The 18855-nt window shown below is 44.4% G+C and overlaps 1 protein-coding gene across 2 annotated transcripts in view; it reads right to left on the bottom strand.

The window, feature by feature from the left end:
* Window positions 1-4754: 4754 nt before the first annotated feature.
* The window catches only part of CLIC5 (CLIC family member 5), a 159462-nt gene continuing 145361 nt past the window's right edge, over window positions 4755-18855 (bottom strand). For both annotated transcript variants that reach the window (XM_004424060.3, XM_004424061.3), the window contains exons 5-6: window positions 15280-15464; window positions 4755-9533 (exon numbers count right to left, since the gene is read on the bottom strand). In XM_004424060.3, the coding sequence (XP_004424117.1) occupies window positions 9366-9533; window positions 15280-15464 (353 nt within the window). In that variant the 3' untranslated portion in view covers window positions 4755-9365. The remainder of the gene's footprint in view (window positions 9534-15279; window positions 15465-18855) is intronic.

Consider the following 18855-nt stretch of genomic DNA (forward strand, 5'->3'; position numbering starts at 1 on the left):
AGGAGACATCCTCAACAAGTGGATAAATATATAGCCATCAAGTATATTTCACTTATCAAATTGAGAAGAATTGAAAAATGATACAACCCAATACTGGCAATAATGGAAGAAAATAAGCACTCATATTCTTCTGGTGAGATAGTAAGTTGGAACGATCTGGAGGCAAATTTAGCAATACATACCAGGAGCCTTAAAATATGCATGCCTTTTGATTTAGCAATTTTACCTCCAGAATAGATTTATTCTAAGAGGAAAATAGAGGTAATGAAGAATCTAGCTCATTGGAACTCTAGCATTGATTGTAAGAGTAAAAAATTAGAAATACCCTAAAGACCAAAGAATAGGGAACTGGGTTAAATGGATTATGATATATAAGAATGATGTTATAGATGAAAAGGGGCATGAAAAGATGTTCATGATATATGAGTAAAAAAAGAAACATTAGAAAACAGTACGTAGAGTGTTAGCTGACAATTACCAAAAAAAAAAAAAATACTGGAAAAACTTGATATAGAAAATCTAAATTTATTAGATTTATTTCAATAAAGAAGAACACTTCCTTGACAGAGGCTTGGTCGTATAGCTGACTTCGTAAGGGGAAGTCGGGGGGTGGGGGGCTATTTACAGAGTTTTAGTGCCAGAGCTGAGCAATGATAAGGCGGGTCTTACCAGGTAGGGAACTGGTTGGGATTGGGCAGTTTATGACACAGTAGCTTTGGATTGGTGGGCACAGCAAGGTAAGGTCTTGAAGCAAATATTGTTGAGCAAGCTATTGGTCTTGATAAGTAAGGATAATAAGGAAGTATTTTCTGGAGCAAGTAGCAGGTTATTTTTGTCAAGTCCCTGTGCCAAACAATAACTTGTTCTGTGCCAAACAATAACTTGGAAACAGGAAAATATGCTTTGCCCATAATTGTTTATCATAGGGACGGGAAAGAACATTAGTTTCAGTTCTCAATAATAGCTCTCCTTTTGTTAAAAAAAATTCTTCATATTTATATTTCTATCTCACTAGAAAAAGTCTAGGAAGATGATTATTTACAAATTAAAGGTGGTTATCTCTGAGTGGAAGGATTACAGGTATTCTTTAATCTCTTCTTTTTTGCCTATCTGTATTTTTTACATTTTCTCTAATGAGCATATATTCAGAAAAAAAGATACATTTATAAACTCATATTTAGCCAGATAATTCCAGGACTATAGTATCCAGAGTCACCCTCACCTCAAAAGCTTCTAATCCATTTCTAAAAATAACACCCAATCTAGGCAGAATTTTGTGGCCAACTTGGGGAACTGTCTAATCGTTACCTAATCACAACCACACAATCCGATAAGCACCAGGCTGCTTTTCATCTTTTCAGACAGACAGATAAATGCTGCACAGCCTATTTTAGAAGGATCCATTCTTCAGAAGTATACTGGAAGCATATTTAACTAACGCAGACACCCGTTTCTCCCCTCCACTCTCTGGCATCACTCCATTTTCAGAATTATGGTGCAGTGGGTGTCAGGGACTCCAGGGAAATGAAGAGTGAGATCTGAGGTGAGCCCAGAAGTAGAGAATACTGTCTCGTGACCTCTCCAATCAACGACTGATGAATATTTGTGAGCATCTAATATTTGCTGAGAGCTAGATAAGGGGAGGCATGGCACAAAAACTGGATAACTTACACTCCATCCCTTAAAGGAACCTAGTTTTTAATGGAGAAAAGCATGGTGACAGGCGATTAACACACAGGAACAATTCCAGATAGATACAGATGGCTTGCAACCAGGCCCTGCTCCACAGGTGGACTAGTACTTGATTCTGTGCTGGTCTCTATTACGATATGAGTATTATGAATCTTGTGTGATCTAGACTCCAAGTCCTAAATAAATCTGGAGATAAGAAGGTTTGGGATGTTGAGATGTTCTAGTGAAAGGAGGTTAAACTCAAACTTTTTTGATTTCCATACTTTTTATTGAAAATCTTTCCAAAATTTGAGTCTGTTTTACTTTCTACATAAATAACTGCAGCTTAATGAACCAAATTGCAGGGCCCCAGGGTCATTTTCATTACATATAGATGTAGATTTCATTCAATGTAGACTAGAAAGTAGGACACTAACATGGATGTGAATTGATTCCAAGATAGCTTGAAATTTACTTTGAAAGGAAAAAACCCCCACAAATTCCTAATATCTATATATTGGGACCACAGTGAGACCTTCCAATAGATTGAAGGTTCTAATTGGTTGAAATGTCATTCCACTTGAAAAATCCTTTATTATCAATAAGTACCTCAATAAGTACCTGATCTCATCATCTCATGACAAGAGGCCTTAGTAACCCCCTTGAGGATACTGAGGCCCAGAAAGGGGCCTTGCTCAAGTTCACGTAGTAACTTGGTGATGGACCTAGGATTAGAATTCTCTTATCCTTGTTTTCAATCCTGAACTTTCTACCTCTCCAGTCTGATACTCCAGGCCTTTTCCTACAAGGTAAAACTTACTGGGGACTCTGGGGATCTAAGCTACTAGATAAATAAAAGAGACACAGCTCACAACACCTTTGAGCATAATGAGGTGCTCTCATTTCCAAGCCCAGTTTTTGGAAGCTGCTCTCGAATAGGACTCAGTTCTCCTCAATGCCAGACACAGGCATTGCCACTCATACGTTCCTTGGTTTCATCATAGCACAATTACGGAAACCAAGATGCAGAGAGATGAAGTCTCCCATGTTCCCAGCCCTCGGTCAGCCTATAGAGCAGACCCTTTGCATTCAAACAATGGAAACACGGAACATTTCATGGGTGAGCAATCTGATGATCTAACTGGCTATTAAAAACAACAACAGACTTGGCTAATATACCACTTAAGATGCCTTGGCCACTCGTAATAATAAACAAGCAAACAAAAAGACACCCTCAAACAATTTAGGATGTATTACAGAACAGGAAATGCAGAGTTAGGATCTGTGGGAGATCAGAATTGGCCACCCCAAAATGAGTCTCTAGCTTGAGGATTATTTTGAGCTCGTTACTTTTAAAAACTGCAGACATAGGAAAAGCTCTGAAAACCAAATAAAAGTAGAAATCCTTTGGAAGAGACATTTACATTTGTAAGGGAAATCTCCATTTGTAAAGGTATCTCCCTCTCTGTACCAGGAAGAGGGGGGATGACCTTATCTCTAGAAACTCCTATCAATGCGGAAGGCAGGTGAGGACTTAAATCTGCACAATAACCTTACTCTTGTTTACTGTGCTTTTCTGGTAATCTCCCGTAAGTGACTCCCCCCACTCCCAATATCCTCCTTTGTCTTTAGCTGAAGGTAGTATTTAAGATGAGAGCCTCTGCCATTCTGGTCAGTTGCTCAGTTTTCCTGAGTCTCTCCCATGTACACATATTATAAAGCTTTGTTTGATTTTCTCCTGTTATTCTGTCTCTTGTCAATTTAATTCATAGCTCAGCCAGAAGGACCCAGAGTGGGTAGAGAGTTTGTCTTCCTCCCCTACAAACCATTTACAGGGTTTGCTGATTCAGTAGCTCAGTGGTCCCATCAAGGAGCCAGGCTCTCTGCATTCTTGCTGCATTTTGCAATGTATTGCCTTTGCCCTGAAGTTTGCACCTCATGGGTTCCAGGGGGTAGAAGCACGTCCAGGCCTCAAACCCACATCCAGAGGCAGCACCAGAGGCAGTGACTTAAGGAGTCACTTTCTTAAGAACACAGGGATCTTTTTTTAGAAGTTCCTGAGCAAATCTCCCCTCATAATCCTGGGTGGAACTTGGTCGAGAGCTCTCTGAAACCTACCACAGCCGGGACGATGGGCTCAGCCGTTTGTGATTCACCCCTTGAACTGGGGTTGGAACCACTTTCACCTGAGTTATGTGAGGGTGGCGGGGAATGGTAGGTGGGGAGGGAGGGAGGGAGTGGGTGGAGAGTAGGGAGGAGTGGGGAGGTAGACTCCTGACCCAATCAGAACTCCGCCAGAGGAAGATGCGGGTGGTCGGAATGGAGGGATGACCATCAACAGCGCCTGCTACACCTGCTCTGAGCAACAGGCTGCCTCTCCCCCAGGACTCAGAATTCTGAGTCAAGTGTTTTGTCCCTTCCAATGTAATGAGATGTTCTGGTAGAGCATGGAGGACACAGGGGACTGGGAAGACCTTTGTACCTTTTAGCAATGTGAATGCTCACAGAGGTCCTTGTCAGGTGTTATGTTGACCTCAGGTAAAACTTATTGAGGACTCTGGGGACCTTAATCCAGAGTTAGTGATGTGGTGCTAAGGGAGGGAATTTCAGGCCAGGCATACTGATAGAGCTAAGCCACCAAGGGCCAAGAGAGAGCACTGGGTGCAGGTAGACCAGTATTTTAAGGTATTCCTTAAATCACACCTGCACTGTCACTGTTGGCCTCTCCCTAGGAATCACTATATAGATAGGAAACTGAAAAGAGAACATGAAGGAGAATCGGTGTATTTTTTTACCTAGCCCAGGTACCATGATAGAATTTAGCCTTGCTAACATAAAAATCAGTTTGGGATGTCTGGGTCACAAGCTTTTTGCTTTTCCTTCTCTTCTTTTTCCTCTTTTTCTTTTAATTTGCTTTTGATTTTTAAGAGAATCAATGTATTTTATTTTATAATGGGAAAACAGAATAATCTTTATTTGGAAAAAAAGAAGTATTTCACACTTATTTAAAACAGCATAGGAAATCCCCACCTCAAATAAGAAATCTGATGATCACTTTTGTAATATTTGAAAATAAACCAACTTTATTTGAATCAGTAAATACCAATCAAGACTGGGAAACAAATTTATAACTGGTTTAGTCATGTGAAAACACTCAGCAATATCTTCATTAAAAGGCAATTTACATTTATTAAGGCTTGAAAGCAAGTCCTGTTATTTTATCACCACAGTAAAGGTCTTGAGAAAATCAAGTAACCATCATTTGGAGTGTCTTTATAAAATGAAATGTTTGTTCTTTTATAAAAGCTAGGCATCTTTTGCTAAATTAGTTAACTTCCCAGCTTATAAAATGGAACAACCAGGTAGTCAGCAAAAGACAAATTCAAACATCAACTGGATATTTTATATTTTAAATAAATGCATAGTCAATATTGTGAAATCTCTAACTATACATAGAATACTTTAGATAATTGGATCCTTAAAACTATGTTATGTCAAAAAACAGATTACTTTTATAGAAACACAGATTAGCCCAAACCCTATATGAGGCAATATTTTATTTCATTTTTGGTTGAGGAGGGGAGCACTGGATCTATTTCCTTAAGTAATATTAAATAAAATCATACACACTTTGGATCATACTTAATTATGAAATATCCTGAAACTAAGCTGAGAGAAGAATATTGACAAAGGGAGAGGAGCATGCATTCATGAGGAGGGCACATGTTGTTTGGTTTGAATGCTAAAGAGCATTGGATAGAAGACAACTGGCCTTGTGTGCAAAAAGGGCCCCAAGGCCAATGATGTGACCACATTTCCCTAATATCAGAACCGGGATGCTTCACAGGCACACTTCTGTCTCTAATGCTTAAGATTCATACAATGTCATACAAAAAAATAAGGAAGTGATCCTTTGGGAATCATTGAACTTAGCTTTAACCATGAGTTAATGCTTCATCTTTCTAATAAGGGGAACGCCAGCATTTTGATTTGCTCTGCTATTGAAATGGCTCCTGGCCAGTGGGAATAGGGATAAGTCATAGAAGTACCCAGTGGATATCTGCTGTCACTAGACCAGTTTAATTTTAGACACAGACTTACTGGTTTCTCACAATGGAAAACTCTAACTAGATAGCCCTGTACCTTCCTGACTCTACCTCCCTTTTACTTCCATTTGTCCAGGTCTTGCTGATTCCTGGGACTCACATCTTCGGGGTCTATTTTAGGCGGTGATCCATTTTGTGACAATTCTAAGATGCTTGGTATTGTCTGTCTGTAGAATGGCCAATGCGCACAGGTGTTGTGAAGAGGTTTTGTTGTTTCATTTGACAACTGCTAGAAAACGTAGCCCAGGAAACATCACTCTTGACGTAATCTTTCTCTAATGAAAAACCAAGATCCTTGCTGGCTCCACCAGCAGGAGAAATGAAGACTGAGGACAGTGGCATTTCCTGGGAAGCTGAAACTAGTCTGAGATTGTGTGGCCAAATAAACTGATTGAGTGTATTTTTCACTTTTCAACTCATTAGTTTGGTGCCAGGGAGCCATATCCCTTGTTCAAAATAAGATAGTCACACTCATGCCTGTGATTCTGAATTGTCAGGCATTTGACTTCCTTTGTCAAGAGATGAGGCACACAATAGAAGGATATGCTCTAGAACGATCCAGATTTTACTTCTCCAGCTCATCTTTTACAGCTATTAAAATCTTATCCAATACCTTCTTCTGAGCCAAGCTGAGAGGTAGGCAGTACTGAATAGAGGAGTAAATTCAACGCAGTCACTCTGAATTTGATTCTTCCTTCTGCCTCTGCCTCCCACTACACTACCTCACAAAAAATAGTGACATGAAAGTCAGAGGAGAGAAATAAATCCAAAATAAAATAGGATCTCCACCCAAATAAATCCCCTTTCAGTGCCACTGAAATGCTTTCTGAGTCATCAATATTCACTCAAGACCAATGTCAAGGGGTCTTAAAACTCTGGAGTGTGGGGTCCAAACTGCAAACCTTCAATACTCCATGCGTTGGTTCTGGGGACACCTCAGGACCTCACCACACTGTTGCTGGGAAATGAGTTGCTGTGTATGTGACAAGGTTATGGCCAAAAGCCAGGGAGCCTGAAGGACCTGGAGAAAAATCTCTTTTGAAAAAAATTCAGAAGGTAATATTATTGTTATCTAAAAATACTCTGATAAATCTGGTCGTCAGACATTAAAGCTCTAAGTCGATAGTCAGTGGCATTATATGATAACCTACAGTTGAAATGAAAAGATATTCTCAAAAGAAGTACCCGGAAGTGCCTTCTATTTGTAACTCCACCTTCTCTTTTAAATGCTTACAGCCGATCATATAAGTGCCTCCTCCAGTGCCATAATATTGTTATTTATGTAAAACTAACTCAACCACAGAAGGAACATCTAGAAACAACAATATTGATTTGGTTTGGCTTGTTTGTTTTTAAAGACTGTTTTTAAAGACTCGCTAATTGCTGAATTCTGAATATCAAATCAGAGTCCTTAGTATCCAGTAACTTCTCTAGGGGAGCCACTCCCCGGGCGTCCTTTTGTTTTCTGTGTCACACTGGCATGCGACACGGAAGTGCTTCAAGAACACTACCCTGTGGGTCTCGAGAAAGTGAACTGCCTCTTAGGTCATCGCGCTTGTGCTGTTAGATTCAGGGAAGGACTTCCCAGGAGGACAACAGGACTTTACACTAATCAAAAGGCCTTTGGGATCATTCAAGTTTTCATCTCCCAGGAGGCCACTTTGGGGCCTTTCACTACAGAAAAAGGACTGTTTCCTCACCAGCTCTCCTTTTTAAACATCTCCAGAGACTAAGTTTCCAGGGAGTCAACGGAAAGGTTTCTTTAGAAGTGGAAATGAATCAACTCCTTCTGCCTTTGCAAAGCTCTCGGGCTTATAAAATGTTCTGAGAAATTTCCTCTCCCTCAATGGGCTACAGGAGACCTCTGCTTCCTCCTTCTGCTCTGATCAATGGGTCACTTTTTTTATTCAGAGATCCCAGGAGGCAGGTAGGTCTGGAGAGTGCCGGGGTTAGAATTTGTTGATGTTTCTATGGAAAGGACCGTGCTGTCCTGCCCTCGCTGAGCAATGAGCCAAGTCCTGGGGCTTTCCGGCACTTGGGAGCCTCACCCTGGAGCAGCACGCAACACAGAAGGAAGGATTGTTGAAGGTGAGGGTCTATGGCTGTGGCGGGTGGATTTTCTCATAGGGCGTTCACTGGGAGAGGGGGCCGATGATTAGTTCATTTTTCTTAGTTTCCTCTGCACAGGTCCCCATGCTCCAGTGGGGTAAGCTTTTAAGGAGGTGAAACTCAAGGAGAAAGTCTAAGGAGTGAAATACTAGCTAAAAAAAGTTCCCTTGTTTTCATCTGGCAGTTGAGTCAGATGGTAGGAAAATGAACCTAGATGGGCGTATATTTTTCTTTGAGTTCTAACCACATGGTTTCCCAGTCAGAAAGGCCCATGGACTTTCTTCCTAAGGTCTTCCATGATCATGCCACCTCCTAAATGGATCTCTTGCCCATCAGAGGCTGCAGCTGAATCAGCCATGAGTGGCTGTCCGAGAGCACCCAGCTAGCAGACCTGCATCCAGAAACAACTTAAAGAGACTGGAAAGTCATTTTTGGCCAATTCTTGCATTTTTGCTATAAGGTTGGTAGTTACATGACATCAGCAGTTCAAGACTTAGTTAGATCATGACAGAAAAGACCTGTCTTAAAGATTCCCAGGGAACATTGAGCCTCATAAAGAACTTCTTTATCTTCACTCATCCCTCCACCTCCCCCCATCTGCTTTCTCACAGACCAAAATTCACTCACAGGTAAATATAGTCAAACCCAGGCAGGTAATCTCCAATGAAATAGCTACCCTAAGCGAGCACACTTCGTGGCTGGTAGGCCCCTGTGGGCCTTTTGGCATCGACATTGCTCCCCTCCCCTCCCTTCCCAGTCACCCCACTTTGAATCGCATGCCAATTTCCTTTCCTGGCAAGGCCTGGACAGCATAGAAACGGAGGTCATCATCAGCCAGGTGCGCCACGGCATCGCAGCCTTCATGGCACTGCAGCAAACTGAGACCGTGTCTGAGTGGTTTGCCAATCTGGCCTTCAGTGCCCAAGGGGACCGGAGTGTCAGAAATTAGTGAGTGACTGAAGGTGTGCCTGCCAGACGCCAAAGTCCACAGGCTGCTCCGTCTTCTCCGTTCACTCTCTCTGTCGCCCCCAACAGCAGTGGATCTCTGTCTAGTAAGAACTAAGATGGCATTTGTCCTGGGCCGTGGAGTTACTGACAGAGAGGAGGGTGGAAGAGGACACGGTGTTGCAGGTTCCTAACACATCTGAGATAGTTTGACATTGGCAGAAGGGACCAGCGACAATCCCATATCTGGATTCTCCAACACTGAGCCCCCGAATACGCTGAACCCAGACCAGGCCCAAAGGCTGCGAGCTTGACTATTTCTATCATTTCTGCTTGCAGATTCCTGCATAATCAGGTGGGGTTGGCGCTGACATTCATAAAAGACAGCAACCTGGAGTTTCGATGATGCCAGCAAGATGTGACCTGATGAAAACAAATGTTTCCCGAGGCGATGCGGAAGAGGAGCCTGTGAAGCCGGAGTCCTTCGGGGGAAGGTGAGTTCTTCTGCAGCGGGGGCGGGGCAAGACGGCCGACTCAGGATCGGCTGAGGCGCTTGGCGACGTCGGCGTAGGCCAACTCGATCTCTTTGTCTGCTGCACAGGTGTTGGTGAACTCGTCCCTGGCATAGGCGTTCTTGAGGTACCGCCAAAGGCCTGTCATCTCAGCCGGGAAGTCGTAGTTGCGGTATTTCTTGGCCACGATCTACGACAGAGGTGACAGAACAGAGAGGGTGTGAAGGCATGAAGCAAATCATTGAGAAGGTGTTAGTGGCCTGACCCAGGGTGTGTACACAGCAGGAAAACCCTCCATGCGTCACACGGGCCATCAGCATAATGTCTGTAATGCAAGGTGGCAATGCTGCTTTCTTTTTCTTTTCTTTTCTATTTCTTAAACAAATACAATTTGCCCTTTGACCAAGTGATTCTGCTTCCAGGGATTTTTTTCTGAGGAAATAATCATGGATGTACACAAAGATTTAGCTACACATATATGATCACAGGACTATTCGGAATAGCAAAAAATGGTATGTGACACATATATCCAACACTACGTGAATGGATAAACACATTATCATACATAAACATAAAGGCATACTGGGGAACCACTAAAAACGATGCTGCAGAGGAAATTCCTGTGATCTTGAAAACTCTTCAAGATAGAGCATTAGATTTAATGTGCAGTATAACGCATCTGGAGAAATACATATGCTGACTAGACGTACGTATACCAATATCTTACCAGCGGTTATGTCTGACTGATAGAATCATAGACAATTTTTTTTCTTTTTTCCCTTATCCACTTTGTTTTCCGTAAGCATCCTTATTTACAGAAAGGGATGCAAAGCATAAAAAGTTAAGTTAGATGTTGGCACGTACATGTAGGTTCAGGGTATGATGTGGGAGTGAACAAATAGTGATTTCTATTCTCTCTGTAGTTTGCCACACTTGGGGGCTGTGGACTTGGGCGTTCTGGGGAAATGGCGTTTGTGTCGAGAGAAACAGTAGTGTAGTGGTCAAAAGCATGGCTTTCAATTGCAACTGACTAGATCTGAAATCCTGACTCTACTACTTAACAACTGTGTGACCTTGGACTAGTTGCTTAACCTCTCTGAGCCCCAATTTCTTTATCTCTAAAATGGAGGTAATAATATGACCTACCTTGGAGTAATAAATTAGTTAATACACATATAATATTTAGAGGGGTGGCTGGTTTGTACTAAGTGCTCAAGAAACATTACCTATTATTATAATTCATTGAGACCCACATTTGCCCATTTGCATGCATTCCTTCATAGGTATGGGGCAGGGTGGGCTCTTGACTAAGGTCTTTTTAGCCAGGGAGGGCTTCAAAGACGTGTGACCTGTGCAGTCACATGGGGCCTCGACCTCAGAAAGGTCCTGCTCTTGAGTTAATGCTCTGCCATCAACATCCGGAAATTCTGAATACTCTTTTCACAGGGGCCTCTGTATTTTCCCTGTGCACTAGGCCCTGCACATTAGCTAGTCTTGCCTCTAGACCTTGGGGACCAGGGTGGGGATCGCAAAAAGTAGCCTGTCTCCTGAAGCACTGACTTCTGACTCCTTCCCTTGCTTTCTTTTCAGAGAGGTCTCCAGACCGCTGGCCCTGGGCTCCTCCGACTCAGGGAACCTCCCAGAGCAGCCTCTCTGGGCTTTCATCCTCATTCAGGGGCCAGTGATGTGTGGGGTTCCCTGGAAAGTGGTGCTGAGTGACGGACCACGATGATCTATTGCATGAGAAGCTCGGTCTCATAGACGCACCACATCGCCAAGGAGGATGCATTTCGCCCTCCATCCTCCTCCATCAGTTCTGAACTTCTGTTATAACGCTAAGCTCCATTCTACTCAGAATCGCAGTTACTGCCCAGTATCCTTTCCCTCTTCCTTCGCTTGTGAGCAGTAGAAGGACAGGAACGGCAGCTTCTTCGTCTCTGTACCCCTCGATGATCCCAGTCATGCCGTTGACAAGGGTGGTGACAACAGCAAACATCTATTTACTATGGGCTCTGCCCCAGCACTGCTTTAAGTGCTTTGCAAACTACTTAAATCTCTAAATAACTCCGTAAGGAAGAGTGAGTTATAGTCCCATTTTACACATGAGAAAAGCAAGGCAAAGAGAGAGGTTAAATAAGTAGGGATTCGATAACAGCTGTATTTAGTCTTTACCACCCTCAGTTATCCTATCAGACAAAGTGCATCCAGTGTCAAATGTAATAACATCATTTAATTTTAAAGACTGATGATCCCTGGCAATGAGCAAACGGAAGCCACAGAGTTGTAGTGGCTTACACAATGTGACACAGGAAAATAATTAATTCAACCAATATCTATTGAGTAATCGCTAATGTTTACTACAGTCCTGGCTTCCTAATCCACAGTTCTTTCCACTTTGCTGCTCAGCCATATGTAAATGATAAATGAACAGCTCTACTCAGAACCCCTCCTGTGCCAGTGATTTAGCTATCGTTGCTTATTTCCAAATCTACCCTCATATTTGTTTTTTTGTGACGCTGGGCCTGGGACTGTGCAAACCACACCTCTGTTTTGCCAGCCACTCCCTATTAGGCTCCGCCAAGAGGGGGCGCGAGAGAGAGCCTGCAGGGCTGGAGGAGGGAGGAGGCACATGCCCCTTCCTGTCCACTTCCTCTTCCTGCCAGAGTCTCCTTTGCTCCAGTAAGAGCAGGGGACTTCAGTTTGCCTTTTGCCAAGACTGGCAGAACCAATGTCATCACACCAGCTCAGAGAGGCCAGCACGCAACAGTGACCTTGCTGCAGATGTTGGGTCCCAGCCCCAAGGGCCCCCATCTGAACATGGGCCCCAGCAGCAGTTAAGCAGCACTCCACCTCGGAGGTCCGAGGTTCAGCTCTGCGGGGCCGCTCATCTAGTTTCTAAGTTTTGACAATTCCACCCTCTTCCCTTTGCCCCCCTGCCCTAAGGGTAGTAACTGCTCCTGAAAGTGGAACCTCTGTTCTTCAGTACTTAGTACTTCTTTATATAAATTCTCTCCATTAAAATAACTGGTTTGATGTGGTCACCAGCAGAGCCACCCCCACAATGTTCTGTCCACCTTCGCTGTGGCTAATAGGCAAAGGTGATGGAAACAGAGTCGGTTAGCAGAGCACTCGCCACAAGCAAACGCTGGGGCCTATGCCCACTGTCAGTTGTCCCTGGTCTCCCTCTGTTGACTGCAAGGTGAAGGTCCCTTGGGTTTGCCCAAGAGCCTTCGAGAAGAGGCCGTCTTGGCTATTGAGCAAATCCAGGCAGGAGTGGTGATTAAAAAAGTAGCTTCAAGTCTCTCCATGCTAGAATCTATTATCAAATTTTTAAAGGATATAAAATGAGCCTTAAAACAGCAGAAACACAATTTATGAATATATATTTGTGTTTATATCTCCCTTCCAGTTCGCTTTAGAGGCTGAACAGGTCACTGTGCTAGGTGAGGGTTCCAGTGGCGGCTAGAAAGGCTCACCGTGCCCCTTCCTGCTCGGATCTGTGCACCCTGAGCCTTGGCCACAGAGCCTGTTTTTGCTCACAGTTGGCTTGACTCGGGCAGATGAGAACTAGAAGGGAGCCAGACAATGAAAGTTCAAACCAGGCTCTCAGTGAGTGCCCGGGCCTGAGCAACTCAGCTTCAACGGATGAAGATGAATCTGAAAGAGAGCCAGGAGAGAGACAGAGAGCAAAAGAGCAAGGATGTGCACACAAAGCCGTGACGTTTGCAGGAACTTCCATGCTCATGTTCTGAATTCACTCTTTCATATGAAAACAGTTAGCTCCCACAGCCCAGATTAAGTTTTGGCGTCGGATGCCAAACTGAAGGCTTGACTTGGCTTCCCCTTGGCTCTTTCTGCACTGCAGAAGTTTGCCAGGTCTCTGGGATCTGATAAGCTGGATCAGCAGAAATCCAAGGAGACAGGAGGTGAGGCCCAGCCCTTGTCCGCTCGCAGGCCATCCTCCTTCTGATCCTCAGCTTCTCCCAGTGAACAACTCTCTGAACTTCATCCAAGGACAGGAGCGTAACTTAGTCATCTAGGACTGGGAAGAACTGGAGGAATCATAGGATGAGCCCCTGGCCTGGGAGATCCATTTGTTTACCTTCTTCAATAAGCGATTTTTGAGTGGGTCGTCAACCCATGTTTGTGAGAAGAAAGAAGGAGGGAAAGAAGAGAGGATAAAGAAGCAAGAAGGAGTATAATCCACGTCTTGTAGGCATAAGAAAAGTGAATTCCAAAAAGATTGAATGACCTGCCCCAGCTCATGCTGCTAGTTGGTGGCAGATATAGGACTACAACTTGGATCTCCTGACTTCCAGAAGGACAGTCTTTCCATTACGTCTCTCTGACACAGTGTGACTGAACTAGAATCGTATCGTCCCTAATGGTGACCCTTGTTCCTCAGGAAAAGAGAATGAAGGATGTTTCAGGGGTGCATTGGGGCGTGCACTAACTAACAACTTCAAAGAGTTATAGCTTGGCTGGACCTATAAGTGACCAATGGCTTGGCCTCAAACCCAAAGTGTCTTCATATTAATAGGTTGTATTTGCCCAGCCCGTCAGCACTGGCATGCGTGATTCCCTCCCAGTCTTCAGCTCTGACCGAGGCCCATGGGAACACCAGTGTATGCACAGCTAAGATTTCAGCTCAAGCTGGTGGGTGCTCTGATTGGAGGGAAGCCTGTATTTCTAGCCTAGGACTTCAGCTGAAAAAGATAGGCAGATATTCAACTGATAAATGATTGAACCTGATTCTTCTCAGTGAAGGGTCGAAAGAAACTGGGTATCATAGAGACGCAAGCTAGGTGATCAAATGGTCACTCAATTAGCATTTATTAAAGGGCCACCATGTACCCACCATCATGCTTGGAGAAGTCCCTATCCTCACAGAGCTTATTGTCCGACTGAGATAATAGATACAAACAAGCAAAAGTAAGGCAATCTAACTCTCCAGTCCCACTGTATTTTTCTCTAGGCTGGTGAGGGGGCAGGAAAGGGTGTGAGAAGAAGTGTTAGTTTAGAGGAGTTTTAGTTTAGAGGAGTTTGGGAGATACAACTGCTGTCTCCAAATGAGATGAAAGAGAGCAGCCCTATTCCGTGTTGCTCCAGAGAACAAAGGGTAGCAGGGTAGCACCGAGGTCCATTTGGGCTCAGTATAAGGAGAATGTTTTGTTAATCAGAGCTGTCCAAAATGACAGGGCTGGCTCGTTAGGCAGAGGGCTCTTCATCACCAGAAATGTGCAGTCACCACGGCACAGAAGCCTGTCACAGACACACAGAAAGTGGCCCAGTTTGGGGTGGGAGATTGTTTTGGATGACCCTGGAATTCCCTTCTTTCCAGCTCTCAGATCCTAAGATTTGTAAAGGAAAGGATTACACTGTATGTCAACGATGGTCAGTAAGCGCAATGATAGCAAGAAAATGACGTCACCTCTTGCAGCCTCCAGCTCTTCAACTGACAGTTGAGGAAGGTGGTGCCTGCCCTAGGGAGTGGCTGGAAGGTATGAGAAGGTGGGTCTGCACACAAAGCAAATGTGCATATGAGGGCACACTTAATAGAGAGGTTGGGGTGTGGCCAGTGAGAACCTACAGGAAGAGGCCTTTGGAGTGCTATGACTGTATCTAACCACGTATGATACAACAATAGCAACCACTATACATTGAGCCCTTACAATATGTCAGGCACTTGCACGCCATCTTACTCTCCCAGCAACCCTAGGAGTGAGCAATATATGCCTATCTTACAGGTGAAAGCTGAACCTCAGAGACTCTATACAGCCAGCACGCAGTGGAGGCTACTTTGGTCCCTATTGGTGTGACTTCAGAGCCTGGCCTCTTGGTCAGCAGGTGGCACAGTCCTTGACTCATCCACACAGGTGACCCTGGCCTGAGATGGTGCTGGGTCTGGCGAGCACCCGTGGGTAGAGATCTCTCACCTTGACCACATGGAGCTTGGGCAATAGATTGCAGTCGGCCAGGGTCAGCTCGTCCCCATCCAGGAACTTGCGCCGGGACCCCTTGTCATGGTCCCCGCGAGTGTTGGCGTCGATCTCCTCTGGCAGAGGGGTGTTCAGGTAGTCATCAAGCTTCTTCAGTGCCTTGGTCAGGCCTCTCTCAAGGGCTGGCATGGAACAGCAAAAGAAGTGTCTTTAGTCAACCTTCTTGCCACTGGATACAGCCACAGGGTCCTCAGAGTAAAGTAGCTTATCCCGAATCCTGTCCCCCTCATCACACTGCCAGCCCCCCACCCAGTACAGACTACCTGGCAGCCACGAACACAGTCAGTAGAAGAGTTCAAATGGCCTGAAAAAGCAGACCTTAACCAAACAATAAACACTAGCTAATCCTTTTTCTGAAAAAAAAAATATAAATATAGCAACGCAACCATTAGGATATATATCAAAGCTTTTATAGTGCTTATCTCCAGCAGATGCAATAATAATAGTCATCTTTCACTTTCTTTTTTGCTTATCTACATTTTGCCAATATTCCATAATTACCCCATATAATAATTTTGTAGAAAGAAAGGACTATTAAATAAGTAAATAACAACTGCCTAGAAGTCCTAGGACAGAGATATGCACCAGATTTTGTGGAAGCATTAACTAACCCAATCTGCGAAGTGGCAGGGACAAGACTTCAGGAGGACACGACACAGGAAAGTGAGTGGCCCTGTTTGGTGTTGCCCTTAGAAAACCAATGGGTATCAGAGGGGCATCCTTGAGTTTAATCCAGAGACGTTTGTTCTAAAAATCAGAGCTGTCTCAAATGGAAGGGCCAGTGCACCAGGCGGTGGGCTCCCCCAGGAATGTGCAATCTCAACTGCATGGAAAGCTATCATGGATACAGCTCCAAGAATATATATCCAGAGAAAGATAATGTGGCAGAAGACTTTTCCATTCTCGTCCCAATAACTGTCTATCCAATAATTCATTGAGGCACAAGAGCAGAACAAAATGCTCAAAAGAACAACTGCTGAAAGTCACTCACTCAGAGTCATTCCACCCAGAATCGCAGAGTCCATTCCAGTCACAGAACATGAACACAGAAACCGTCCACCTGGGCTTGGAGGGCAGAGGAGGAGGAGATGCTGGCCGGGTCATTAGCCACTGCACCTGTGTCATCAGCTGCATCCCCAACAGCTGTTTTTCCCAGACTCTGGCTTGGGGCGCGACACTGAGATAATGGGAATCAGTCCTGGGGTTAATTCCAGCAGAAAAAGGGGGATTCTGCCCCAGAGTACAGTATAGACGACTGTACTCTGGTTCAGATTTTCCCCAATGTGCCTCCTGTTAGCCATTCCTCACATCACCCGCGTTTGTCTTTTCATAGAAGGCCTTTTGTTTGAGACAATGAAATGACACCAGCCCAAGATAAATCAATTGAACGCTTACTGGAATGTTTGGAAACAGGCTGGAGGTTGGACATAGTTTCTCAATACTTCCTTCTCCCTGGTGTGGCATTTGAACTTGTACTTCATCATCTGCTTTGTGTTTTCAGTTTGAGAGAATAGACTGAGCAGGGCTGGGAAAAATGCTTGTATTCCCCTTAGTAATTGTCTAGACTGGGACGGAATTGCAAGCCTATTCAACGGCAACAGCAGAGGGTGGGTACGAAACAATACTTATTATGCTCCTATTCCCACCGAGGCACTTGGGATTTATATGGAGTTTGTGCGCTTCCTCAAATCCCTCTACCCCCTTCAGTTATGGAGATTATGACAAAATCTTGATTATAATGGAGAGAGGAAAAGTCAAATAGAGTGCCTGTTGAAACCTGACGGACTAATATCATCCAAAGGAAAGACATATATGATGGGAAATGAGATGCTGCGGGTTCTAATTCCAAATGCCCCTTGGAGACCTGGGCGGGCCACTGCACAAGTCTGTGCCAAGTTACCCAGTCTGGGAACTAGCATAAAATTTAGTAAAAGAGGCCTAGAACAGCCACTGAAGCTCCTTGGGAGGATAGTTCTGGATAAGCGTCAACGATCTCTCTAGTGATCTCTGGAGACGGAACGATCAAGTTTGCCAACAGGCATGGTCGTTGCCTTATGTCATACTTGCAACACACCATGTTACATACCAAGTCGGCATGTTCTGAGGATGTCCTTTCTGTGTCGGTCTCATCACTCCGTTTGTGTATTTTTGATCAGGAATGTGAAGGTCGCAGTTGGTGATAATCATAGCAGAGAGAAGAGGAGCCAAGGGCAGGGAAGGGGCCACGGGGCCTGGAGCTAACTCTGTGTTTAAATTTTGACTTTTCTCAGGGTAGATTTACTGCAACGCTGCTGAGATTTAAGCTTCAAGTTCCCCTAATGGCATGGGCCCCTTCCAAGGCCTTGAACTTGAGTTTTAAAATTCCTTATTCGTATTTATTGCGTTGGCTTCAGACCCCACAAATCCCGGAAACGTCCCTAATCCCAGCACTTACTAAGTGGGACCTTGGGCAAGTTCCTCAGTTTCACTAAGCTTCAGTCTTCTCCTCTCAGCTATGGGACTAAGGATCCCTACCCTCATACGGCCATTGTGAGGATTAACTCAGGTTATGCAGGTACAGTGCCTCCCACAGCGCCTGGCCCATACTAGGGCATCAATCAATGCTATCTATTGCTATTGCATTTCCAAATGTGGCGGTCATCCTGCTCTCTGTCCCTCACCCCATACCCTTGGTCAGTATATTCCTCAAAAATCCAAGGTGTGGCAGAGAATGAGAGATTCTAAGGAGCTCCAATTCCGAGGCCCAGTCTCTAGAGGAGGAAATTAACAGCCTGGAGCTTTGCTTCTCTTCTTGATTTAATGTACAGACACAGCCCTATCCCTTATGCTCCCTTGGGATCCTTCTCAGTGACGAGCTGTGTTGAGAGGCACGGCCAGAGGGAAATAGACACAATACACCTGTGTGCTAACACACTGTCATATTATCGAATAACAAATGCCAGCACCAATACATTCTCTGCCAATTCTTTTCCCTCCTATCTGCCAACTCATTCCTCTGACCCTGGCTCAATCTGGCATACATAGAATTTAATTATCTCTTTTGGCCGACGGCACCCAGGTCATGAAAACATTGGTGTCGAACTTTCTGCTCTGGTAAGAGTGAGGGGGATGTGAAAGAAACCAGAATGACAAGAAGATGTTAATTTCTTCAGTGGTCGCATCTGAAACCCTCCTTCCAAAAGACTTCGTCTGAGTAGCAGGACGGGGTAACCCTCAGATCACAGCAAGGAAGCCTGAGACCAGGGGACCCAGAGACACAGGATCACTAACATCCCAGGCTCTTGATGGATACCCAGGCCTTTCCCTGCTTTCTTCCTCTCTCCACTCCACCCTTCCCATAAAGATTTATTCCGTACCACACACAAATGCGCTGGGTAAAATATGGGATGAGGAAACAAGGGGAATAGTTCATAAATATTCTCAGCCATATGCAAACAATCTCAAATTTATTTTTCTCTTTTTTAAGGAGGAAAAAAAAATCCACCCATTCCATGATCGCTTCCAGATTCATTG

The sequence above is a fragment of the Ceratotherium simum genome, chromosome 13, assembly GCF_057802395.1.
Source record: "Ceratotherium simum simum isolate JZ-2026a chromosome 13, ASM5780239v1, whole genome shotgun sequence".
Lineage (NCBI taxonomy): Eukaryota > Metazoa > Chordata > Mammalia > Perissodactyla > Rhinocerotidae > Ceratotherium > Ceratotherium simum.